Source organism: Fundulus heteroclitus, unplaced genomic scaffold (genome assembly GCF_011125445.2).
Source record: "Fundulus heteroclitus isolate FHET01 unplaced genomic scaffold, MU-UCD_Fhet_4.1 scaffold_40, whole genome shotgun sequence".
Lineage (NCBI taxonomy): Eukaryota > Metazoa > Chordata > Actinopteri > Cyprinodontiformes > Fundulidae > Fundulus > Fundulus heteroclitus.
This window is the reverse complement of record NW_023396813.1, coordinates 2,046,048-2,072,058: the sequence shown is the minus strand read 5'-3', so window position 1 is coordinate 2,072,058 and position 26,011 is coordinate 2,046,048. Positions and strand designations below refer to the sequence as shown.

The following is a 26,011-nucleotide window of genomic DNA, read 5'->3' as shown; positions in this document are numbered from 1 at the left end:
AAGGAGAGGGGACTCTTTTCACATGACGTCACTCAACTTACGTTTTGAAGCGGAGCAGGGTATCTTTACATCCGGCTACATGTTTTTACATAGAAAATTCGGGAGGTGAAGACGTGTTTCACTGATAATCAGCCCGATTTCATAAGGTAAGACTGAGAGCATAATATTAAGCGTGTCGCATTGACTATCTTTATTTTCCTTTGTATTGGTAGCGATCGTTGCTGTTATATAGATGCTTTGATCGGGACAGTAACATGTAGATTTACCTTACCAAACTTTTACCTATCAGAAATCAGCGCGATTTCATTAGGTAAGACTGAAAGCACAATATTAAACGTGTCTTATTGACTATCTTTTTCTTCCCCTTTGTATTGGTAGCGATCATTGCTGTTTTATAGATGCTTTGATTGGAACAGTAACATGAAGATCAAAGCTAACATGCAGCAGCTTGTTAGCTTACTTTACCTATCATTAATCTGATGTAGATGTTATAAAATGATTACTGTAGCTTTGCTATTATAGAAATAAATCTTGTTCACCGAGTGAAAAAAGAGACATTTATCTGCTACATTGTTCCCCTTACTTTATTATGGTGATATGGTGTTACACATAATTGCAGTCACTGAATTAAAAAGATCTTATTACATTTGAATCTTTTTGTTCATTCCTAAAAAAAATTACCGTGGGTCTATTGGACAGTACTTCTGTTTCTAAATTTTCTGTGTATTATTATGAATTTTCTTCATAATATTATTTGCACTTATATTAATGCACTTTTTTCTTAGTTTTTGTGCAAAATACTGTATATTTTAAGTAGAAGCATGAAATTGTTTTATTATACTGTATTAGTAAGGACATGTGCTGCTGACCTCTTAGTCAGATCAACCTTCGAAAAAGAGATCTTAATCTCAATGGGAGTTTATCTGGTTAAATAAAGGTTTTAAAAAGTATTATAATTAATCTATTTTTTCTCCCCTTGTCCTCCTTGTGTCCATCTCTCAGCAGCATCATATCCACCAAGCATGCACAATCACAGGGAAACTGGTACTGCAGTGTCCCACAGTGTTCCTACAACAACAAAAAAAACTTTCCATATCTCAGTTTTCAGCATCAGACTTCCCGGCTGATGCTGAGACTTGAACCTGTTGGGTGACAGCAATAAGAAGAGACGAGGGGCCAAATTTTAAAATCCTTCGCGGCAGCACTTACGTCTGCAGTCAGCACTTCTCTTCCGAGGAGACCTTTGTTTCTGCAAGTGGTCTTTAACAAATTAAACTCCATCTTTATTTATTTAAGATAATTGAGTTATAAGTTTATTTAGCTTTTCCCAAGATAATTTCAGTGGGTCACCACATACATTTTTATTACAGCTGTCAAAATCAATTTGTTAATGAAAGGAAATTAATCTGAGAAATGTATTAATTTCTGCACATACAAATGGTTTTTAAAAATACTCACCTGTACACTGTGATCGCACACTGTCTCTTTCTCCTGCATTGTTTACATTTCAATTGTTTACTGTTAAATCACTGCTGCACTTTATCCTGTAATTTACTGTAATTCTCAAGCTGTATGCAAACGGAATTTCGTTCTGTACGCACTCTGTGCATACAAAATGACAAATAAAGTTGTCTAAGTCTAATTGTCACGATTTGTCTATGGATGAACCCAGAACCACACACACGGGACTTAAAATGAAAGTCTTTGTTGAAGGTTTGATGGGATGGAGGGTGATGTAACCAGCGAGGTAGAACTGCACGGGAACAGGGTGATGGTGTTGGCAGGAGCTGACGGCCCGGAGAGATTTCTTGGAACCAGGAACAGGCAGCAGGGTCCACAGCTCGGCAGAGAATTGACAGTTCAGGGGAGAACAGAAGAGAATGATAAAACGTCCTCTGTCTGCTCCATCACCTGGAAAGAGACGCAAAAAGAACAGCACAACCAACAGACATAAAGCAACAGATACAATCGAGTAACACCTTGATACCATTGCTAAATCATATGTATTATTATTTAAGCTGAAATGTGTAATGTGATACCTTAAAAAAGAAAGTGAAAGAAAATAAATAAATAAATTATTGGCTTTCTGTATATAAGTGAACATTTAATACCTGGGACCCAGCACCTGTGGGAGTTTGTGAGAGTGCACTAGTTTAGGTGAAAATTATACAGAAGGAAATAGCTCGATAGTGGTTGTGGAGAACCAAAGACCCGCCTTCCCCGAGCGCAGAGGCAGGGGTCAGGGGACCCATAACCCCGGACTCCCAAAGGGGCCCCCAAAGCAGTGCGCCTGAGAGGGGCCATCACCGGAAATCTGCAACCCCCCCCCCCAAGGAAAGAGGAGAGACGACCCCGAGGAAATCCCCCAGCCACCGCAATGCCGACGCCCCCAAGAGCCGCGGGGACGAGCCCGTGGGCTCCGCCGGCAGCCAGCCGTGCTGAAGTGGCACTGGCCATGGGCCCTGGGGGCCAGAGGCCCCAGGGGCGCCCCGCCCCTGCGGCAGGGGCCCCGGCGGCCCCCCGGGGGGCCAGGCCCCGCAAAGCCGCCCCCGGGAATGGGCCGGCGCCCACCCGAGAACCCGCCCCAAACCCGAGGACCGTCAATGCGCCAGAGGGCTAAGGCGCCCGCCAACGCAGCGGAGGAGGGCAGGACGTAGGGGGAAGGGCTCCGCACCTATCAGAGACTTGAGATGTTCTTGGGAGAGGGAGCGGACCGGACCCAAACCTGGGGGGAAAAAAATAATAATAATCTCATTCACACTATCCCTCCCTAGTGCCCCACTCACAACACACAGACACAAAAAAAGGATGCTGTACACACATTTACACATAACATTCACATCCAAAAATCCCAAGTGGGGGGGTCACCACAATTCAACTATACGACTGCCTGTGCCCAACCCCCGGCCCCGTCCCCGGACTAGACGCCCCCCGGATCAGGCCCCCCAAAGAGAGGGGGCCAACACGACCCGTACGGGCCACCCGACCAGAACCCCCCCTCACCCACTACATACCTAATAAACCCCCTCCCACCCCGACCTTACCCTAGCCACCCCTGCCCCCCATCCCTTCCTGGGGAGAGCAGAGGCGTCAGCCCCAGTCCTGGCAAGCCACTGGCTACCCGCAGCAGCCCCCCGCCAAGACCCCGGACGCAGTGGCCCGCACCTCCTCCAGGCCCCAGACTCCGTGCCGCGGTCAGAGAACGGGGGTGTGCAAAAGACCCCTGATCCTCCCTACGCCTGCTCAGATGTTGTGTTGTTCCATGTTGATCTCAGGTGTGTTTAAAACTGGGAGCACCGAAGGGGGTGAACGGCACAGCCCACTCCCCCTCCGGAAGGAAGCTGTTGCCAGCGCCCCCCTCCAAGAAACTACTGTTAACCTTTCCTGTTCTACTCCCAGACCGTAGTCGGAAAGCACAGGGGAGAGTTTCCTCCAGGGCCGAAGTTGGCTCTAACTTCGGGGCTAACCCCCTTTACTTTATATGCAGCAGTTGGTGAACAACTCACACGACGGCTCCGCTTGTCCTTTAACTGTGACAGCCTTTATTTGCCAACAAACTGTACATTCACTGTTAACTCTCTTGCTGTCGTCTTTCACCAAGGCACTCGCTCCAATCCTCTGCGCTCTCTCTCTCTCGCTCTACCACTCACACGTTACGGCTGCACATGCACACAGCTCTATCCCTTAAAGGGGCCACGCTACTCTTATAACACTACCCCCACTCTGGATGGAAATTTTAACAGAATTCCACTCCAGCACCAGGACACACATCAGCTCACATGTATATAAAGTCCTCATTTGTTTACAGTCCATTTTTTTTATGAGGATTCAGCAGTCCAGTGCAAGTAGGGCATTAGCAAAAAAGTGTAGCTTCACAGCGTAAATGCAACCATATAGCAGTCCACTTGATTAACGTGCATATACTACAGTAGAGGGAAATAAATCCTGAAAAGGTATGAATAACACCCATTAAACATATCAGGCTACGAGTTATTACAAACTCTTGAACTAGCGATAAGTTAAATGAACAACTTAACTTCTCTGTATACTCAACAAATTACTCTTAACCAACAGCAGTAGCACAAATACCCTTTTTTTTCTTGGTTTTTAGCACAGTGGATAAGGCAATTAAAGCATTACTTCTCACATTTTTTTTCTCTTCAACTTTTAACTCAACTTAGCTTAAACAGTAACAAACAGCTGTCCTCATTTAACTTAAAGGCACAACTTAAAATGAAAACTGTCCAACAATTCTTGCATTCATTGAACCACCCACTCGCCATACATGGCTGGTGGTCTCCGCTGGCGGCTCGTCCTTTGAGAACGATGGATCGGATGATGTTGTTCACCCAGGCCACCCCCACTATCCTCAGGGCCCCGAGCAGAAACAGGGTCCAGGTGAGGAGAAGCAGATGGGAGTGAACTGTCCACAGCTGGATCTGATGAGGTGCAGCTGGAAGCTTCCTCAGCCTCTGCGGTGGAGAACAGCTGGGACAGACCCAGAACAGGATCAACAGGATCTTCGTCCAAGGCTGGGGGTAATACCTCCTCTGGTGTCCAGCTCCGAGCCTGCTCCAGGGCCCAAGCGTTGTCCAGTGGGTCGCGGCTGCGATAAAGCTTCAGCTGATCATGATGAACCACTTTAACTTTAGTTCTTGGGCCTTTCTGGATACGATACACCAGATCGTCCAACTGCCCCAGGACAAAGTAGGGTCCTTCATATGATGGCAGAAACTTCCTGACCTTCTTCTGTATTTTCCGGGTGCCTTTTATGAGGTACCACACAGCATCACCGATCTTGTACTGTGTACGGTAACAATTCTTGTCATATTGCCTCTTTGCACGTTCCACAGATTCACCCAGTGCATCTCTGGTGATTTGGTGTGCCAGTTCCAGTCTTTCTCTGAGGTGCTTGACATACTCTGGGGCTGACGGGGCGGTGTCAAGGTCCGGAGGTAGGCCGGCCACCAGATCCACTGGTTCGCTCACTTCCCGGCCGAACATCATAAAATTAGGAGAGAAACCAGTAGCACTGTGCTTTGTTGCTCTGTAGGCCATGACAGCATAAGGGATCATGAGGTCCCAATCCCAGTGGCAACGCTCAGCTGTTGTGGCCAGAATCTTTTGCAGGGTGGCATTGAATCTTTCAACTTGGCCATCGGACTGAGGTCGGAATGGTGTGGTGTGTGTTTTCTCAATACCAAACAATGTGCACATTTTCTGGAACACTTCAGACTCGAAGTTTCGGCCTTGGTCACTATGCAATGTCTGTGGTGCTCCATAACGACACACCCACTCTGAGGCAAGCACTTCAGCAACAGTTACAGCCTTGTCATTGGGTAGGGGAAAAGCATCCACCCATTTGGTAAAATAGTCCTGTATCACCAGCACATACCGGTTGTTACGCTCTGTCTCGTTCAGTGGCCCCATGATATCCAAGGCAACCCGCTCCATTGGGGCTCCCACTCTAACAGTACCCATGGGGGCTTGTGGTGTCTTAAGTGGCCTAGCTTTGGATGCACAGCTGGTACAGGTGCCACACCAAACCGCAACATCTTCCCTCATCCGGTACCAGAAGTATCGGGTCTGCAGGCGGGCTACTGTGCGCTCCACACCGAAATGCCCACCAACCTGCCCCTCATGCATCTGTCTCATGACATCGGGCCGGAGAACACGAGGCAACACCACTTGTGGGTAGAACTCGGTGTCGTTCAGGCAGTAGAACCGCCTAACCAGTATTCCATCACGGATGTAGAGCCTCTTCCATTGGCTCCAAAAGGTCTTTGTGGCTGGGCTATGTGGTGAGACTGTTACCCATGGGGGGCGCTCTTTGCTGGCCTCCATCCATGCCTTGATAGGTGCAATATCTGGATCAGCTTCCTGGGCCTGTCGTAGCTCCTCCAAGGACCAGCCGCCAAACAGTTCAGTGTTATTTGTCCTAGTCAGATAGATTCTTGTAGGGGGCTTTAAGTTGTCTGTGTCAACAGAGAGAGTTTCATCCACCCCCACTAGACTCACTGCTGTGGAACCTGGTTGCCCGTCTACCCCCACTGGACTCAGCATCACCTGGTTGATGTCAGAGTCCAATTCACACTGCACAGCTTGATGACTGACGTTCACTGGCTGAGGGGAGGGGTCGGACAGATTACAGGGACATGACTGGCGGCAGGGTCTTCTGGAGAGGCTGTCTGCATTGGTGTGCAAATGACCAGGGCGATGGATGATCTCAAAATTGTACTCACCGAGTCTCTCAAACCACCTAGCGAGCTGTCCTTCAGGCTCCTTCATTTTTGTTAGCCACCGAAGGCTACTGTGGTCGGTGCGGACAATAAAGGGCCGCCCCAGGAGATATTGCCGGAAATGTGATGTGAACTCCACCACGGCTAGCAGTTCTCGCCGTGTGGTGCAATAGTGCTGTTCAGTCTTGGACAGTTTGCGGCTCCCATAGGCCAGCACACGCTCCCTGCCCTGCTGAACTTGGGAGAGGACGGCACCGATGCCAACATCGCTTGCGTCAGTGTCCAATATCATGTTGCCCTGGTCGAGTGGGAACCCCAAGACTGGTGCAGTGGTTAACAGATGCTTGAGTTTGTCGAACGCCTCCTGGCATTCCTCAGTCCACTGAAACCGGGCGTGCTTCTTTGTCAGGTTGTGGAGGGGCTCAGCTATGGAGGCAAAGTCTTTCACGAACCGTCGATAATATGATGCAAGGCCAATGAATCGGCGGACCTCCTGGATTGATGATGGAGTGTGCCACTCCTGCACCTTCTGGACCTTGCTGGGGTCAGTGGCCACACCATCCTCCGAGACAATGTGCCCCAGGTAGGCTACCTGGCGGCGGAAGAGAAAGCACTTGGCAGGCTTTAGTTTTAGGTTGGCCTGGTGAAGACGGTGGAAAACCTGGCCCAGCCGCTCCAGCATCTCGGGAACATCCCGGCCCAGCACAATGATGTCATCCAAATAGACTAGGCACGTCTCCCATTGCATGCCAGCCAAGACGCGGTCCATCAATCGCTGGAATGTTGCCGGAGCATTGCACAGTCCAAACGGCATAACATTCCACTCAAACAGTCCATTTCTGCTGCAGAAGGCCGCTGCTTTTCGTGCTCTGGGGGTCAGTTCAACCTGCCAGTAGCCAGAGGCGAGGTCTAGTGTGCTGAACCATTTGGCACTGGAGAGGGTATCCGGGGTGTCCTGGATGCGAGGCAGTGGGTACGCGTCTTTAATGGTACAGTCATTCAAGGCTCTATAATCTATACAGAGGCGGTATGTACCGTCCTTTTTACGTACCATCACTATAGGCGATGCCCAGCTGCTGTGGCTCTGGCGTGCCAGTCCTGCTCTCAAGCTCTGCTGTATCTGGTGATCAGCACTCTGTTGTTTCTCACACGCCATCCGGCGTGGTGGCTGCTTGACTGGAATGCCTGGCCGGGTCATGATGTCATGCTGCACCAAGCTGGTGCGTCCGAGGTCATCCGGACCGGTGGAGAATACAGTGTCATAAGTGCACAGTAACTGTGCTAGTTGGAGCTGTTGTTCTCTATTAAGCTCAATGGAACTCTGGGTGTAAAGCTCCTGTAAGTGCTGGGGAACAGTGCAAGAGCTGCTGGATGTCTGTTCAGGCTGAATTATGGTCTTTTTGGGTGCTAGGGCTTTAGCAGGCTGGAGAAAACCAGCAATGGCCCCCTCTTTAATGGTTACGGCTGTGTTTCCAGGATTGAAAAGGCGGAGGGGAACAGGTTTAAGGGGCTGAGCTTCCACCAGGATGCGGGCAACAAGTACTTTGTGTTTCTCTACGAAGCCTTTGGTGGGGTTCAATACCACTTCCCCTTTAACAGGTTCCCTGTAGTGAACATTTCCTCGTACCAGGTACTCTTGTCCAGCCTCCAGCACCACGGTCCGAGCCACTCTCACTGCATGCGTCTTTGGTTTGTTTCGAGAGTAGAAATAGGGCACTTCCTCTCCAAACAGCACAATGCGGTGGTTCCCAAAATCAAGGCGTGCTTGAGCTTGAATCAGGAATAGGTGGCCTAAGAGAGCCTCATCACCAGCTATGTCAGCAACCAGGAAATGTACGCTCACCTGCCGGTTGTTTATGTGTACAGGAATGTGAGCCTCACCAAGCACAGGGACGTCACCAGGCCCGACACCCAGCAAAGTCTCTACCTCTGATGGCTGCAGTGAAGGCCGGACATCTGGATGAATGGCGTTATAATGGCACAGAGGCATCACACTTCTCCGTGCCCCACTGTCCAAAACAGCACACACTTCCAGTTCATACACAAACATGTTAATGCTCATCTCTTGACCTTGGGCTTTAAGATGAAGCACAGCAGGCTCAGGGCTTCCAGGAAGGGTTGTTGAAGCTTGAGCTCTGAAGGTTCTCCTTGGTGAGGGGCAATTTCTCTTCATGTGACCCAGCCCTGAGCAATTGTGGCAGCGAATCTCCTCACTTTTGTCTTTTTGGCCCTTCCATTTATGTGGTGGATGGCTGAAGCTGGGAGACTCAAGCTTCCAGTTGGCTGCTGGCGATGCTGAACCCGCCTCGGCTCTCCCTGTCACAGCTCCCTCCCTGATTACAGCAGCACGGGGCCTCCGTTCAGCCATGCTGCGTGAACCTGACTGCATGAGGTTAGTGACATATGATGCTGCCCGCTTGGTGGTCTCATGGCGGCGGGCGATGTCATAGGCTTGGGCCAGTGTGTGTGGTCGTTGTTCTAGCAGTTTCTGTACAATTTCTGCATCTCCTACAGCATTGGTGAAAACTTCAACGCCTATGGCGTCCTGCTCAGTCTCTGTCCTGTCACTGTAGGCTACTGACACTTTTCCATATATGTCGTCTCTCAACATATGGAGGGCCTCACCCAATCTGCGGACACGCTGTCTCAGTTCAATAGCTACCGCAGCTGCATGCTCTGACGAAGGGCCGTATGCAGTCTCCATCTCCTCCACCAGACGACTGTAGTCCCACTGTGAAGACCGAGGATTTCTGTGGACAATTGCCCCTGCAGCGCCCACCAGACAGAACTTCAACTGGACAGCCATAGTCTCTTTTGACCAGTAATTAGCTTTGGTGCAGCTCTCGAACCGGTGCAGGAACTCTTTCCATGGGGTGGTGCCATCATACTGACCGGGACGTAGAGTGGGTACTCTTTCCCTGATGTCGTAGTCTTCCTCACTCTCAGACGAAAGCTGGTAGCGTTCACGGTGAGGCTGACGTATATGTGTTCTGGCCTTCTCACACTTGCTAGATATGTCCTTTAACGGTACAGTCTGGCTAGGACATCATCCTGCTATTTGTCCATAATTGTCTTTTATGAGGTCACAGCAATGGGTGGTTGGCCCTGGGCAGACGGAGTATGAGGAATAATAGTTGGCAGGTGTGCTCTGGATGAAACTTCCCTGGTGAGCAGGGGAAAAGGGGTTTGTATGGGGTGTTGCAACGGTGGCAGCTAGGTTGTGCGGCAGGGCAGGAGTCTGGTGGTTATGCACTCGGAAACATGGTTCTGGGCTTTGTATGTCGGCCACGTTGTCTTGAAGGCAGTAACTGTCCATATTAGCACCAAGAAAGGGGTTTGTGCCCGATAACCTGGGCTGTGTTGGCTCATGGGGAGTTTCAGTCACACTCTGCCTCATTTCAACTGGCTCTTCTTCACAGCAGAAGGGGTTATAACATGCATATTTATCATTTTTTTATATTTATATAGTCCTTTTTTATTTCTCCTTGACTTTCATTTACTGCAGTCAGCGTCATGAAAGGGTTAGAGTGGCTGGTTACATTATTAAAAATGTCCTCGGTGGCAGAGCGACGACTAGCGGCTGCCATTTTTAGCTTAGCTTCTTGGCCAGGTGCAGTCAACAATTAACGTGGCTAATTGTCCCGGCTTATCTCGCCGTTTCTTTCTTTACTCACCACTGCTGCTCTGTTAAACGTGAGAGGGTCCCTTCGTGGTCGCCAGTGTTAACCTTTCCTGTTCTACTCCCAGACCGTAGTCGGAAAGCACAGGGGAGAGTTTCCTCCAGGGCCGAAGTTGGCTCTAACTTCGGGGCTAACCCCCTTTACTTTATATGCAGCAGTTGGTGAACAACTCACACGACGGCTCCGCTTGTCCTTTAACTGTGACAGCCTTTATTTGCCAACAAACTGTACATTCACTGTTAACTCTCTTGCTGTCGTCTTTCACCAAGGCACTCGCTCCAATCCTCTGCGCTCTCTCTCTCTCGCTCTACCACTCACACGTTACGGCTGCACATGCACACAGCTCTATCCCTTAAAGGGGCCACGCTACTCTTATAACACTACCCAGAACCCTCACTGTCTAAATGCGAGAGGGGGTGAAGGGAAACTACCCAGAACCCTCACTGTCTAAATGCGAGAGGGGGTGAAGGGAGCCATTCGAAGAAAGGCTCACACAACATAACCCCCCCCCCAGACGTCTTCCCCCCACCCCCCCCATATCGTGGCCTACATGAATGTGCGTTGTGAAAATGTTTGAAGTGAAAGTGTCTAAAATGCATGATAAAATTGGGGAGAGGGACATCACCAGAAAGTGGCAACCTCCAGTAACGCCCCCTCCCCAAGGACCTACATGTGTGGCGCCGTGATGGAGCAGGCAGAGGGAGGAGTCCGGGGATGCGGAGCAAAGGACTGGGAAGCAAACCCAGGGAGCCAGCTCCCCTACTGATTCCAATAGGCACCCCTGCTCCCCGAAAGCCCCACCCGGAGGAAAGGGCCCCTCCAGCGGCACCACCATAGCCCGGGGGCCGGGGAGAGGCCGCAGGGCCGCCAGCCAACCACCCACCGGGACCAACACCTCCACCTCCCCCAGCCTACCCACAAAGCCTACTGGCTTTAACCCCCCCCTCAAAAAAAAAAAAAATAATAATAATAGTAACTAGAAAAATTTCAGAAGAAATTTAGCAAGGCGCCTGCCTCTTGGTGCGTACCGTACCATCAAAAATACTAACAGGAAGCAACACTGCGAAATTCAGCTTCCTACGGTCTTCACAGCCCCCGCAGCGGCCGTTGAAAGTGCCATGTTAAGTCAATGGACCTCCTAGGAGCCTCTTGCAAGCAGCATTGTCATGGAGACTCATTGACAGCTGCAGCCCTCTCTGTCTGTAAAGGCAGAAGAACTCTGGCTAAGCAGCTGTTGGTAGGACCTTCCTAAAGCTATTTCCGGTTAGCAACATGCTAATGGTTAGCCGCTAGCATGGCTGTGTTCAGTATCACCGGGTGATGTTACTCTGTTAGTTTGGTTGAAATCCTGTACTCAAAAGTGCCTAAAAAGGGAGAAAATCCTAAAATTCACCAAATCTGTCAAGCAGAAGTTTGTACAGGCTTCCTAGAGCTACTTCCGGTTAGCAACACGCTAACCGTTAGCCGCTAACATTGTTGTGTTTGGTATCACTGGGTGAGTGTACTCTGTTAGTTTGGTCCAAATCCTGTACTGGGATGAGCCTCAAATAGGGAGAAAATACGTTGTTTATAACTTTGCCATGGTAACTCAAAATGGCGGGTGGTACAAAAAAATACTTCATGGGATCAGAACACATGTTTTAATCCAAACAATGTGGGGATTATAATACAAAACTCTTAGTCTCCCACGCCGGGTTTCGATCCCACGACCTCTTGCATGAAAAGCCTATACTTTCCTTCTGAGCTATACTGTAGCGCCATATATGGGTATGCATTATTGGGACCATAAGGGGTTTGGTCCCCCATTGAAAAGCATTGGATGTTTGATACCTCATAACTTTGAGATGCTTTATGCGACGTAGCCCAAATTTCTTGTGGAGCTTTCCCTCTAAAGTAAGAACAGACTCTGGGAAGCAGAAGTTGGTGAGACCTTCCTAGAGCTACTTCCGGTTAGCAACATGCTAACAGTTAGCCGCTAACATGATTGTGTTCAGTATCACCGGGTGATTGTACTCTGTCAGTTTGGTCCAAATCCTGTACTGGGAAGTGCCTCAAATAGGGGTGCCAATACTTAATGTCACCAAACGTGACCAAAGTTCATTGGTCAGATTGGCCTCTTTTAGCAACTCAGCCTCACCACATCTGGGCCCAGAACTCAACATTTGACCAAAATGGTGTGTAGTGCCATTTCCCACAGGTGGGTGGTGCTGTATTGGCCAATTGGGTCGGGTCTGGTTATCATGCCAGGTCCTGTTGGAAGCAAAGGCCCAATAGGAAAGCATGTGAAATCCCAAATGGGAAAGAAAACTGACACATAGCTGAAAGTCACATGAAAATTTTAAAATGTTAAGAGGAAGTGACTGTGCGAATTTCAGATTCCTACATTAATCACAGCCGCTGCAGCGGGCGTCGAAAGTTGCCATTCTATCTCAATGGAACCTCTTCCTCTGGCCCTCAGAGTTCCGTTGTCATGGAAACTCACTGACACAGCTGCAGCTGGCGAGTCTACCGAAGTGCAGACACTTTGTGTCCAAGTCTGCCTATTGGATTATAATGGAGAACTTTGCCCCGAACAACGCTTCATATCTCCTGATCTATAAATGGTAGAGACGTAATTTTTTCTGCGTTTAGTTCATAACGGATAGGGGAAGAAGAAAAGCTATCGTTTTTTGCTGGAAAAAGTTTAATAAAGGCGTAAAAAATTATGATCTAAATCGGATTTTTATGGATTTTCAGAAATCCTCTTAAAACGGTTCCGAACAAATCGCTGTAGCTCAAAGAGTATAAGAGATATCAAAATAATTCTTTCACCATGAGTATCAGCAGGATTTTGAGGACTATGGTGCACATTTTTATGTTTGTACAAGAATCGGTGTAGACACAGCGACGATGTAAAAAAGTGGTTGATGTGGGAAAATGCAGCTCCAAAGCGTTTTTAGGATTTTGCACATTCGCTACTCCCGAACAAATTGTTCCTACGGAAAAACCGTAACAGTTATCCACAAAATTCATTTTTTGTGAGTGCCAGAAGGGTTGGGACATTCATGTGTGAAAGTCTCATGTCTGTACATAAAACGGTTTAGGAGTAGCGACGATGCGAAAACATGTGATGTTTTGGATTTTTAGACGTCATTTTTCAAAACCGCTCCATAGGAAATGAATGGGGGAGGTTTCGGGTTTGTGTCAGTCTGATATGATTTGCGAAAAATCTATAAATGCCACACCAATGAGGGTTACATTTCCTGAATCCTGACAAAAATACCTACGTTTTGATGTATAATTTGTCTACATAGAGTGAAAATTGAGCGAGTAAGGTCAAGTTGTTTGGAGTTTTGAAATCTTTAAAAAAGCTAGAGTGGGCCACTCTAGCGGTTGGAGAATTCCGTCATTGACTTTCATTGTAAACGATGATTTCACTGATTTTTGGACATGAGCTTTGAGGAGTAACTGTGAAGAGACGATAAAAGATATCCACATCCCGTTTTCACTTCTGAGTAGTTCACAGATATATCTACAAACTGGAAGTTAAACGGTGTTCGTAGGTGAAAGCATGACGACACAGTACAGCGTTGAAAATGGTCATTTGGAGGCTTTTTTGAGGCTTTCTTTCTACCCGACTCCATTCATTCCTATGGGTTTTTTGGGGGTGGTTTTTCGCTAATTTTGTTGCCATTGTAACCCGAAACTCCAATAAAAGTACCAGCACACATCTCGTAATCGAGCCACACGTTTTGATACCTATATTGTGGGGGTGCTCGCTACGGTTTGGGCCGCATTAATCGTGACGGAAGAAAAATTAAGAATAACTAGAAAAATTTCTGAAGAAATTTAGCAAGGCGCCTGCCACTTGGTGCGTACCGTACCGTCAGAAATAGCAACAGGAAGTAACACTGCGAATTTCAGGTTCCTACGGTCTTCACAGCCCTCGCAGCTGCCGTTGAAAGGTGCCATGTTAAGTCATAGGAGCCTCTTGCTAGCAGCGTTGTCATGGAGACACACTGACAGCTACAACCCTCTCTGTCTGTAAAGGTTGAAGAACTCTGGCTAAGCAGCTGTTGGTAGGACCTTCCTAAAGCTATTTCCGGTTAGCAACATGCTAACGGTTAGCCGCTAGCATGGTTGTGTTCAGTATCAGCGGGTGATGTTACTCTGTTAGTTTGGTTGAAATCCTGTACTGAGAAGTGCCTAAAAAGGGAGAAAATCCTAAAATTCACCAAATCTGTCAAGCAGAAGTTTGTACAGGCTTCCTAGAGCTACTTGCGGTTAGCAACATGCTAACCGTTAGCCGCTTACATGGTTGTGTTTGGTATCACTGGGTTAGTGTACTCTGTTAGTTTGGTCCAAATCCTGTACTGGGATGAGCCTCAAATAGGGAGAAAATACGTCATTTATAATGTTGCCATGTTAACTCAAAATGGCGGGTGGTACAAAAAAATACTTCATGGGATCAGCATACATGTTTTAATATACACACTGTGAGGATTATAACACAAAAATCTTAGTCACTTACGCCGGGTTTCGAACCCACGACCTCTTGCATGCAAAGCCTGCACTTTCCATTTGAGCTATACTGTAGCGCCATATAAGGTCATGCAGTATTGGGACCATAAGGGGTTTGGTCCCCCATTGAAAAACATTGGATGTTTGACACCTCATAGCTTGGAGATGCTTTATGCGACGTAGCCCAAATTTATTGTGGAGCTTTCTCTCTAAAGGAAGAACAGACTCTGTGAAGCAGAAGTTGGTGAGACCTTCCTAAAGCTACTTCCGGTTAGCAACATGCTAACTGTTAGCCGCTAACAACATTGTGTTCAGTATCACCAGGTGATTGTACTCTCTCAGTTTTGTCCAAATCCTGTACTGGGAAGTGCCTCAAATAGGGGTGCCAATACTTAATGTCACCAAACGTGACAAAAGTTCATGGGACAGATTGGCCTCCTTTAGAAACTCAGCCTCACCACATCTGGGCCCAGAACTCAACATTTGACCAAAATGGCGTGTAGTGCCATTTCCCACATGTGGGTGGTGCTGTATTGGCCAATTGGGTCATGTCTGGGCATCATGCCAGGTCCTGTTAGAAGCAAAGGCCCAATAGGAAAGCATGTGAAATCCAAAATGGCACAGAAAACTGACACATGACTGAAAGTCACATGAAAATTTTAAAATGTTAAGAGGAAGTGACTGTGCGAATTTCAGATTTCTACATTAATCACAGCCACTGCAGTGAGCGATGAAAGTTGCCATTGTATCTCAATGGAACGTCTCCCACTGGCCCTCAGAGTTCCGTCGTCATGGAAACTCACTGACACAGCTGCAGCGGGCCAGTCTAAAAGAAGTGCAGACACTTTTTGTCCAAGTCAGCCTATTGGATTATAATGGAGAACTTTGCCTCGAACAACGCACGATTTCTCCGGAACCGTAAATGGTAGAGACGTAATTTTTTCTGTGTTTATTTCGTAACGGATAGGGGAAGAAGACTTGCTATCGGTTTTTGCTGGAAAAAGTTTAATAAAGGCGTAAAAAATTATGATCTAAAGGACATTTTTATGAAATTTCAGAAATCCTCTGAAAATGGTCCCGAACAAATCGCTCTGGCTAAAAAAGTATAAGAGATATCAAAATAATTATTTCACTGTGAGTATCAGCAGGCTTTTGATGACCATGTAGCTCATTTTCATATTTTTACAAAAATCGGTGTAGGCACAGCGACGATGTAAAAAAGTGGATGATGTGGGAAAATGCAGCTCCAAAGCGATTTCAGGATTTTGCACATTCGCTACTCCCGAACAAATTGTTCCTGTGGAAAAACCGTAACAGTTATCCACAAAATTCCTGTTTTGTGATTGCCAGAAGGGTTGGGACATTCATGTGTGAAAGTCTCATGTCTGTACATAAAACGGTTTAGGAGTAGCGACGATGCGAAAACATGTGATGTTTTGGATTTTCAGACGTCATTTTTCAAAACCGCTCCATAGGAAATGAATGGGGGAGGTTTCGGGTTTGTGTTGCTCTGAGGTGATTTGCGATAAATCTATAAATGCCACACCAATGAGGGTTACATTTCCCAAATCCTGACAAAAATACCTACGTTTTGATGTATAATTTGTCTACGTAGAGTGAAAATTGAGCGAGTAAGGTCAAGTTGTTCGGAGTTTTGAAATCTTTAAAAAAGCTAGAGTGGCCCACTCTAGCGGTTGGAGAATTCCGTCATTGACTTTCATTGTAAACGATGATTTCGCTGATTTTTGGACATGAGCTTTGAGGAGTAACTGTGAAGAGACAATAAAAGATATCCACATCCCGTTTTCACTTCTGAGTAGGTCACAGATATATCTACAAACTGGAAGTTAAACGGTGTTCATAGGTGAAAGCATGGCGACACAGTACAGCTTTCAAAATGGTCATTTTGAGGCTTTTTTGAGGCTTTCTTTCTACCCGACTCCATTGATTATCATGGGTTTTTTGGGGGTTGGTTTTTCGCTAATTTTGTTGCCATGGTAACTCGAAATCCCAATAAAAGTAGTAGCACACATCTCGAGATCGAGCCACAGGTTTTGATGCCTATATTGTGGGGGTGCACGCTATGGTTCGGGCCCCATTAATCGTGAAGGAAGAAAAATAAAGAATATTAATAATAAAGAAGTCGTTTAGAGGTGAATAGTAATAGGTGCCTCCATGCATTTGCATGGGAGGCAGTGCTGTGCTTCGCACAGCACTGCCTCCTCATTGCAAATGCTATGGCAGGCGCCTAATAATAAAGAGACGCCTTTAGAGGTGAATAGTAATAGGCCCTGGCCATGCATTTGCATTGGGAGGCAGTGCTGTGCTTCGCACAGCACTGCCTCCTCATTGCACATGCAAGGCAGGCGCCTAATAAAGAGTCCGTTTAGAGGTGAATAGTAATAGGTGCCTCCATGCATTTGCATGGGAGGCAGTGCTGTGCTTCGCACAGCACTGCCTCCTCATTGCAAATGCTATGGCAGGCGCCTAACTAGAAAAATTTCTGAAGAAATTTAGCAAGGCGCCTGCCACTTGGTGCGTACCGTACCGTCAGAAATAGTAACAGGAAGCAACACTGTGAATTTCAGCTTCCTACGGTCTTCACAGCCCCCGCAGCGGTCGTCGAAAGGTGCCATGTTAAGTCAATGGACCTCCTAGGAGCCTCTTGCTAGCAGCGTTGTCATGGAGACTCACTGACAGCTGCAGCCCTCTCTGTCTGTAAAGGCAGAACAACCCTGGCTAAGCAGAAGTTGGTAGTACCTTCCCAAAGCTACTTCTGGTTAGCAACATGCTAACGGTTAGCCGCTAGCATGGTAGTGTTCAGTATCACCGGGTGATGTTACTCTGTTAGTTTGGTTGAAATCCTGTACTGAGAAGTGCCTAAAAAGGGAGAAAATCCTAAAATTCACCAAATCTGTCAAGCAGAAGTTTGTACAGGCTTCCTAGAGCTACTGCCGGTTAGCAACATGCTAACCGTTAGCCGCTAACATGGTTGTGTTTGGTATCACTGGGTGAGTGTACTCTGTTAGTTTGGTCCAAATCCTGTACTGGGATGAGCCTCAAATAGGGAGAAAAAACGTTGTTTGTAACGTTGCCATGGTAACTCAAAATGGCGGGTGGTACAAAAAAATACTTCATGTGATCAGCACACATGTTTTAATATACACACTGTGAGGATTAAAACACAAAAATCTTAGTCACCTACGCCGGGATTCGAACCCACGACCTCTTGCATGCAAAGCCTGCACTTTCCATCTGAGCTATACTGTGGCACCATATATGGCCATGCATTATTGGGACCATAAGGGGTTTGGTCCCCCGTTGAAAAACATTGGATGTTTGACACCTCATAGCTTGGAGATGCTTAATGCGACGTAGCCCAAATTTCTTGTGGAGCTTTCTCTCTAAAGGAAGAACAGACTCTGTCAAGGAGAAGTTGGTGAGACCTTCCTAGAGCTTCTTCCGGTTAGCAACATGCTAACTGTTAGCCGCTAACAACATTGTGTTCAGTATCACCAGGTGATTGTACTCTCTCAGTTTGGTCTAAATCCTGTACTGGGAAGTGCCTCAAATAGGGGTGCCAATACTTAATGTCACCAAACGTGACCAAAGTTCATGGGTCAGATTGGCCTCCTTTAGCAACTCAGCCTCACCACATCTGGGCCCAGAACTCAACATTTGACCAAAATTGTGTGTAGTGCCATTTCCCACATGTGGGTGGTGCTGTATTGGCCAATTGGGTCGTGTCTGGGCATCATGCCAGGTCCTGTTGGAAGCAAAGGCCCAATAGGAAAGCATGTAAAATCCAAAATGGCACAGAAAACTGACACATGGCTGAAAGTCACATGAAAATTTTAAAATGTTAAGAGGAAGTGACTGTGCGAATTTCAGATTTCTACATTAATCACAGCCGCTGCAGCTGGCGTCGAAAGTTGCCATTCTATCTCAATGGAACGTCTCCCACTGGCCCTCAGAGTTCCGTCGTCATGCAAACTCACTGACACAGCTGCAGCGGGCCAGTCTAAAGAAGTGCAGAGACTTTGTGTCCAAGTCTGCCTATTGGATTATAATGGAGAACTTTGCCTCGAACAACGCACGATTTCTCCGGAACCGTAAATGGTAGAGACGTAATTTTTTCTGTGTTTATTTCGTAACGGATAGGGGAAGAAGACTTGCTATCGGTTTTTGCTGGAAAAAGTTTAATAAAGGCGTAAAAAATTATGATCTAAAGGACATTTTTATGAAATTTCAGAAATCCTCTGAAAATGGTCCCGAACAAATCGCTCTGGCTAAAAAAGTATAAGAGATATCAAAATAATTCTTTCACTGTGAGTATCAGCAGGCTTTTGATGACCATGTAGCTCATTTTCATATTTTTACAAAAATCGGTGTAGGCACAGCGACGATGTAAAAAAGTGGATGATGTGGGAAAATGCAGCTCCAAAGCGATTTCAGGATTTTGCACATTCGCTACTCCCGAACAAATTGTTCCTGTGGAAAAACCGTAACAGTTATCCACAAAATTCATTTTTCTTGAGTGCCAGAAGGGTTGGGACATTCATGTGTGAAAGTCTCATGCCTGTAAATAAAACGGTTTAGGAGTAGTGACGATGCGAAAACATGTGATGTTTTGGATTTTCAGACGTCATTTTTCAAAACCGCTCCATAGGAAATGAATGGGGGAGGTTTCGGGTTTGTGTCGGTCTGAGGTGATTTGCGAAAAATCTATAAATGCCACACCAATGAGGGTTACATTTCCCGAATCCTGACAAAAATACCTACGTTTTGATGTATAATTTGTCTACATAGAGTGAAAATTGAGTGAGTAAGGTCAAGTTGTTCGGAGTTTTGAAATCTTTAAAAAAGCTAGAGTGGCCCACTCTAGCGGTTGGAGAATTCCGTCATTGACTTTCATTGTAAACAATGATTTCGCTGATTTTTGGACATGAGCTTTGAGGAGTAACTGTGAAGAGACTATAAAAGATATCCACATCCCGTTTTCACTTCTGAGTAGTTCAGAGATATATCTACAAACTGGAAGTTAAACGGTGTTTGTAGGTGAAAGCATGACGACACAGTACAGCATTGAAAATGGTCCTTTTGAGGCTTTTTTTCTTCCCGACTCCATTCATTCCTATGGGTTTTTTTGGGGTGGGTTTTCGTTAATTTTGTCGCCATGGATACTCGAAACCCCAATAAAAGTAGTAGCACACTATTGCCGACCGAACCGCACGTTTTGATACCTATATTGTGGCAACATGCTAACGGTTAGCCGCTAGCATGGTTGTGTTCAGTATCACTGGGTGATGTTACTCTGTTAGTTTGGTTGAAATCCTGTACTGAGAAGTGCCTAAAAAGGGAGAAAATCCTAAAATTCACCAAATCTGTCAAGCAGAAGTTTGTAGGAGCTTCCTAGAGCTACTTCCGGTTAGCAACATGCTGACCATTAGCCGCTAGCATGGTTGTGTTCAGTATCACTGGGTGATTGTACTCTGTCAGTTTGGTCCAAATCCTTTAAAGGGATGTGCCTCAAATAGGGAGAAAATACGTCATTTATAACGTTGCCATGGTAACTCAAAATGGCGGGTGGTACAAAAAAATACTTAATGGGATCAGCACACATGTTTTAATATACACACTGTGGGGATTATAACAAAAATCTTAGTCTCCCACGCCGGGTTTCGATCCCACGACCTCTTGCATGCACCTGCTGTCTCCCGATCTACAAGCAAAGTAAGCCCACTCCAGCCCATCGCAGCGCGCCTTCTGCCGGCGCTCGGCCAATCACCTGCCCCGCTGGTGGGCTTACATTTGACCAATCGCCTTCCAGCACCCGGATCCCTCATAAGCGCTCGGAGGAAGACGCTCCGCAGTCATCTTTACGTTGACAACTGTCTGGACTACTTTGACGAGCGGTAAGTTTAAAATATATATCAATATTCTCTCTTTGTTTATTACAAATACCGAGCATGCTGCAAAGACGGCAGATTGATACGAACTCTTTCTGTTACCGTCTCGGTTTTAGCCGTTGTGTCTGTCGCTAGCTTGTACAGCGACCGTCAAGCTTTTTTCATACAGTAATAATAATATTTTACATGAATGTGATCAAGTTTGCAGTTTGATCACACTTGATCGCGCTGTTCTGCTGCTGTTATAACCCGCTGCTGTAATAACCCGCTGCTGTAATAACCTGCGCTTCGCGGAGGTTGTGCGCGCCGGTCGCCCCACTTAAAACCGGCCCGTTTAGCGCTATTCAGATTAGTTATGACTTTCATACAGTAATAATAATATTTTACATGAATGTGATCAAGTTTGCATCTTGATCACACTTGATCGCGCTGTGCTGCTGCTGTAATAATGCGCGCTTAGCGGAGGTTGTGCGCGCCGGCCGCCCCGCTTTAGCGCTATTCAGATTACAGTTATGATCATCACTTTATGAATGATCATAAATGCGGGCTTCTTTGATTTTTGTCTACCTCCCGCCAAGAAAATAAATTGAAATTACACTTGGTATTATAGCAACAACATTATACGAACAAGTAACACGATTATATTAGCAAGTGTTGATTAATTTTAGATAGAATTATTATTAATATATCCCAATTTAATTTTACTTAATTCCCGCCTAAAATAGCGCGGTTTTAAAAACAAATGGAAATTACACTTGATATAATATTGTTACTACAACACCAACAAGTCTTATTTTTGTCTTTAATACATTTATTGCAAAAAAGTTTATTATAAAATTATTTTTTTTTTAATTCCCGCCTAAAACAATGCGCTTTATTTGCAGTATAGTACAATATTTGATACCTGGTGATGCTTTATAGCATCAGTAAATGGTAAATAAATGCTGCTGCTCATTTGTAAGTTCTTTAAATGCTGATTGTAAAAATTGACATAAAAATCCAGAGTAATGATCGTGCAATATTTCAAATGATATTTCTACCAGTCACATTGTGCTTATGCTGCTCTCCTTTTAGATCATGTATGCGTATCCTGTGTTCCGTAAAACTCCTCAGGGTCGACTCCTGATGGGGCCGACTGAGGAGGCAAATAGGAGTACGGTGGTGGTGGCCGGGAGGGCCCGGCGTAAGGAGGAGGTTCTGGCCGAGGCCACTGCCTTTGTGAGGCAGAACGGAGGGGATCCTGGTGACCAGTTCCTGGTTCTGGCTCAAGATCCAGTTTGGAAAACACCAGAACCAGAGGTTCCGCTGGCTGCTGGAGAACTCCCTGGGTTACGCGGTGTACCTGGTCAGCAGCATCATGGGGGAGGAGGAGAGGGACAACCCGCTGTCGGCCAGCAAACACCTGTTTCTCAGGTACACCTCCCAGATCAGGGAGATAGGGGAGGCTGTGGAGGTGTATCGGAAGAAACAGGCCTTGCTCCAGGAGGCCCAGAGGAGCGGTGACTCTGGGTGTTTGATGGTGGAGTTTGGCGACTTCAAGGGCAGGTCCATGAAGGAGGTGTATGAGGACCCAGGCAAGGAGGCCCAGGCTCTCGTCACCTACCTGAAGACAGCAAAGGCCAGGCCCAACACCAACATGGCCCTTTTCAAGGACTATGTGCTGAAGAGGCAGGCTTCAGCTGTAGCCCACCTGCCCACTGTGACAGCTCCTTCCTCCTCCTCCTCCGCTGCTGCTCGACCTGCTGCCACTCAACCTGCTGCCACTCAGAGCAGGCCCCTGACGGCTGCCGGCATTAACGCTCTGCTGGCACGTGGGAAGCATTTGTCTCCCTCACAGTTGGCACGAAAAATTGTTTCTCCAGCCAAACCCTGTAAGTACTGTGGTGATTTTCATGTTGTATACGTCATATTTAAAAAAAAATATATATATATATATATATATATATATATATATATATATATATATATATATATATATATATATATATATATATATATATAAAAATTAAAATACTTCTGACAGCTCCAGTGCCACGTGTCCCCTCTCCATCTACATCCGCTGCCCGCAGACAGCTCTTTAACTGTGGTGAGCATCATTATCACACATGCAGATACTGGATGTTGGCGACGTGTGCTCACTTTATTATTTTACAGACGCTGTTGGTGCTGCTGGGGATTTTTTTAAGGAGCAAGACGACCAGGAGATGGTGACTGTGGCCTCGCAAGCTGAGGAAAAACTACCTCAAGGTATGTGAATCACAAACGTTTCACAAAGTAATGTGTGTTCATAAGTATTTTTAAATGACCCAACATGTTCTTTTATCTTATTGCACAGAGAATTAGCACTGATCCCAGTGTCAGTCTACAATCACTCTTCAAAGCAAAAAGGGTATTTAAAGGTGTATGTTTATTTCATTTTATCCCGATCAGCGACAAAAGCTCCTTGTTGTCGTCTCACATGTTCCCTGCTCCCCCCTGGATTAAGTGGCTGCACAATGTTGTAGTTAGAGGTGCTCCTAGTGTTGCTGTTGCTTTGTTTCACACTTGGCTCATCCCAGCTCACTTTTCTTCTTGTATCTGACCTAATGGTGCATGGGTGAAAATCAGAATGCTTTTCATTGACTCCTTCCATAACTTCACCCTCTCCTCATCATATTGTCTCTCTCCTAACCATCATGCTTTGCACTAAACGTTGTAGCTTTGTAGCTGTCTGGTAGTGCTGAAAAAGAAAGGCTGCGACAGTCTGTGCTTAACAACAAACTAATTGGAACTTTTTCCACTCCAGCCTCAAGAGGCCCTGCTCCTGCTCCTCCTGCTCCTGCTGCTCCTGCTGCTCCTGCTCCTCCAGCGCTGTGGACTCCTGGCCCCGTGTTCCAGCCCCCTGCAGAGCTTCCTGGACACTGGAAGGAGCATCTTCCATCTTTCCAGCAGGACTGGATCCGGAAGGCTTTATTCAGGGCTAACCCTAAAACAGGGAAGCCAGAGCTGGTGCCACAGCTCACCTTCTGGTGGTACCCTCCCCAGCCTCCGACCACCTTCACCCAGCCTCCTGCCTCTCCTGATCTCTTCTTCTGCCGCCCTTTGTTTCTCTGGATGCCTCTGAAGATGTGGTCCATTCCACTCATCTGTGTCCAGCCAGCTTGCAATAGTCACAGGTTGACTGCAGCTGGCCTGTACAGCACTGTGCGCAAGGTGCTGGACATAGATGGGTGGTATGATATGGCCACAGAGTATCTAGAATGCAAAGGGTGCAAGAAGAAGTATCCGGCCTGGTCAGAGGACATCCTGGGACAGCTGGACATGGGACACCGCGGGAAATTTCCTGCCCTTTTGACATACAGGCATGACACATTAATGATAACAGCAATGTTCTATAATATGCTTGTGCTGCACTAAACTAAATGGTGGAAAATTTCCTGCATCACTTCAATAAACACTGAGCAGAGCTATTTTCCTGTCTGTACCGTAGGTACTCATGCGACTACAGAGTGGTCATCCTGATGCGGGAGAGAACACAGGGCAACAGCGTCACGCAGCTTCACAAGAAGCTGCAAGAGGAGCACAGCGCAGCATGGACCCGGCGCATGCTGGAGTACTTTGCTGCCTGTGAGCCCTTCACTGACTCCTGTCTGGTCGAGCCGCCAGTGTTCTCTGCCCCCCCCACCCCTCCCGGCCCTCCCTAAACCCAAGTGGCTTCTGGCTGTGTACGCCAGGGACGTCCTGTCACGGCTGCCTGAGGTAAAGGCCAGAATAACCTCTGTCTTTGGCTCCGTGCTCAAAATGGACTCCACCAAAAAGGTAAAAACAATCAAATGTGAATGATTGTAATTGCTTTTACTTATCTATCTATCTATCTATCTATCTATCTATCTAGATAGATAGATAGATAGATAGATAGATAGATAGATAGATAGATAGATAGATAGATAGATAGATAGATAGATAGATAGATAGATAGATAGATAGGTGTATGTGTTTTTATTTTACTGTTTGTTCTTTTTTTTTTTTTTTTTTTTACATAGGTTACCAAGAAACTGGCCGGTGCAGCTGCCAACACAGCTGGGTGGTGCACCAACATCGGCAACGAGCACGGCCAGGTTCTGGTGTCAGTCCTGACAGCAGCAGAGGGCCATGGACTGTGGCCCATGGCGGCTGGTCTTATGAGGCGCTACAGGGAGGCAGGAGTGGCACCTCCTGCCATAATGTATGTGGACCGGGACTGCTGCAGCCCCCACGGACAGTCACAGGTCAGGGCCATGTTCGCTGAGTGGAGGGAGCTTCAGGTGCGCCTGGACATCTGGCACTTCATGCGGCGTTTTGCAGCAGGAGTCACCACTGAGGCTCATCAGCTGTATGGAGTATTCATGGCTGGACTGTCCAGGTAAAGTCTTCATCTTGTTTGTATATTTATTGTCTAAAGTCTAAGTCTAACAGAGAACATGAACTCTGTCCAGGTGCATCTTTGAGCTGGATCCAGCTGATGTTGCTGCTCTTAGGCTGGCCAAGCAGGGGCAGCTTCTGGCCCAGGGAGTTGGTCCAGTCTCTGAGAAGGCCCTGGACCAGATGATCACCAGGAGGGAGTTGGCTCTTCATTGCCGCAAGAGGACCAGGGGAGCAGAGGAGACCGCCAGGAGGATCAAGGCCCTGGTCGATGAGATGGACAGTGAGAAGGGGAGGGACACTCTGGGAGTGCCCCTGGTGGACCACGAGCGCATTCAGCAGGTCTGGAAGGACCAGCAGAGACACATCACCTGTATTCAGGACCCAGAGGGCTTCTCTCTGTACCTGAAGACAGGGAGGCCATGGACCGACTTAGCCGCAAGATCCTCAAGAGGCCCTTGGACGAGCGCTACCAGCCTCCTGGGTCATATACAGGCAAGAATGATTAACCTTAGCTCAGACGTGTTGGCAGAAGAAAAAACTGTTCTAGTGGTTTCTCTGGAGATGCATCCATGGTTTTCTGATGCTGACGTCTTTCCACCAACCAACACTGACATGCAGCGCTAAAAGGAATCCTCCATTTTAAAAGCACAGAAACCAAAGCAACACATTTAGTGGTAAAATATGTTTTTATTCTTCCTGATGAATAAACAAAGTTTCCTGTCTGTACAGGAAAGAGCCTGGAGTTTCATCACTTTCTACTTCCACTTTTATTACTTTTTACTTTCCACCACTATGGAGTGCATGTTTGAATACTTCCTTAGTTCACATTCTTGACTAATAATTTGTATTCTGCATTCTTCTACAGGGAAGCTTCTTGGGATGGAGTACCTTTACAGTCAGTCTGGTCGTTCGCTGACTGTAATGGATAACCCAGAGGACGAGGATCGGCTGGTGGAGCTGATGGATGATGAGGCGGTGCGCGATGAAGGCTTTGTGGAGGAAGAACCCGAGGACCTGACCGTGCCTGTCCTCTTTGTTCCAAAACAAAGCAGCGTCCAGCAGGCCTCCAGCCCCTCTTCCTCTGCACCGTCCACATCCAGCCGAGGAGATCTACGTCAGCACCTCAACCAGAGTCCTCTGCCTCCTCCTGTGCCGTCTCCCCTGCAGCGCTCTGTCCAGCCTCCTCTACAGCCTCCTCTACAGCCTCCTCCTGTGCAGCGCCCTGCTGATCCTCCTCTGCCTCCTCCTCTACCTCCTCCCCTGCAGCGCTCTGTCCAGCCAACTGGAGCCTCTGGTCCTG

General features: G+C 47.0%; 2 protein-coding genes across 7 annotated transcripts in view; one reads left to right on the top strand and one right to left on the bottom strand.

Annotated features, from left to right (window-relative positions):
- The first annotated feature begins 20,104 nt into the window (after positions 1–20,104).
- LOC118560170 lies at positions 20,105–25,528 on the top strand. Of its 2 annotated transcripts, XM_036130948.1 has the most exons (8): positions 20,105–22,199; positions 22,352–22,414; positions 22,483–22,575; positions 22,664–22,727; positions 23,114–24,126; positions 24,351–24,709; positions 24,783–24,879; positions 24,970–25,528. In XM_036130948.1, the coding sequence occupies exons 5-8, from the start codon at positions 24,109–24,111 to the stop codon at positions 25,333–25,335; spliced, it is 840 nt and encodes a 279-aa protein (XP_035986841.1). In that variant the 5' UTR covers positions 20,105–22,199; positions 22,352–22,414; positions 22,483–22,575; positions 22,664–22,727; positions 23,114–24,108; the 3' UTR covers positions 25,336–25,528. The 2 variants fall into 2 exon arrangements, with proteins under 2 accessions (XP_035986841.1, XP_035986840.1); XM_036130947.1 differs by having other exon boundaries at positions 20,119–22,199; positions 24,783–25,528.
- A 235-nt stretch (positions 25,529–25,763) lies between these two features.
- The window catches only part of rad17 (RAD17 checkpoint clamp loader component), a 246,379-nt gene continuing 246,131 nt past the window's right edge, over positions 25,764–26,011 (bottom strand). For 3 of the 5 annotated variants that reach the window (XM_036130940.1, XM_036130942.1, XM_036130944.1), the window contains one exon: positions 25,764–26,011. This exon is cut by the window's right edge and continues 36 nt beyond it. In XM_036130940.1, the coding sequence (XP_035986833.1) occupies positions 25,827–26,011 (185 nt within the window). In that variant the 3' untranslated portion in view covers positions 25,764–25,826. The other 2 variants (XM_036130945.1, XR_004929135.1) reach the window with 2 other exon arrangements.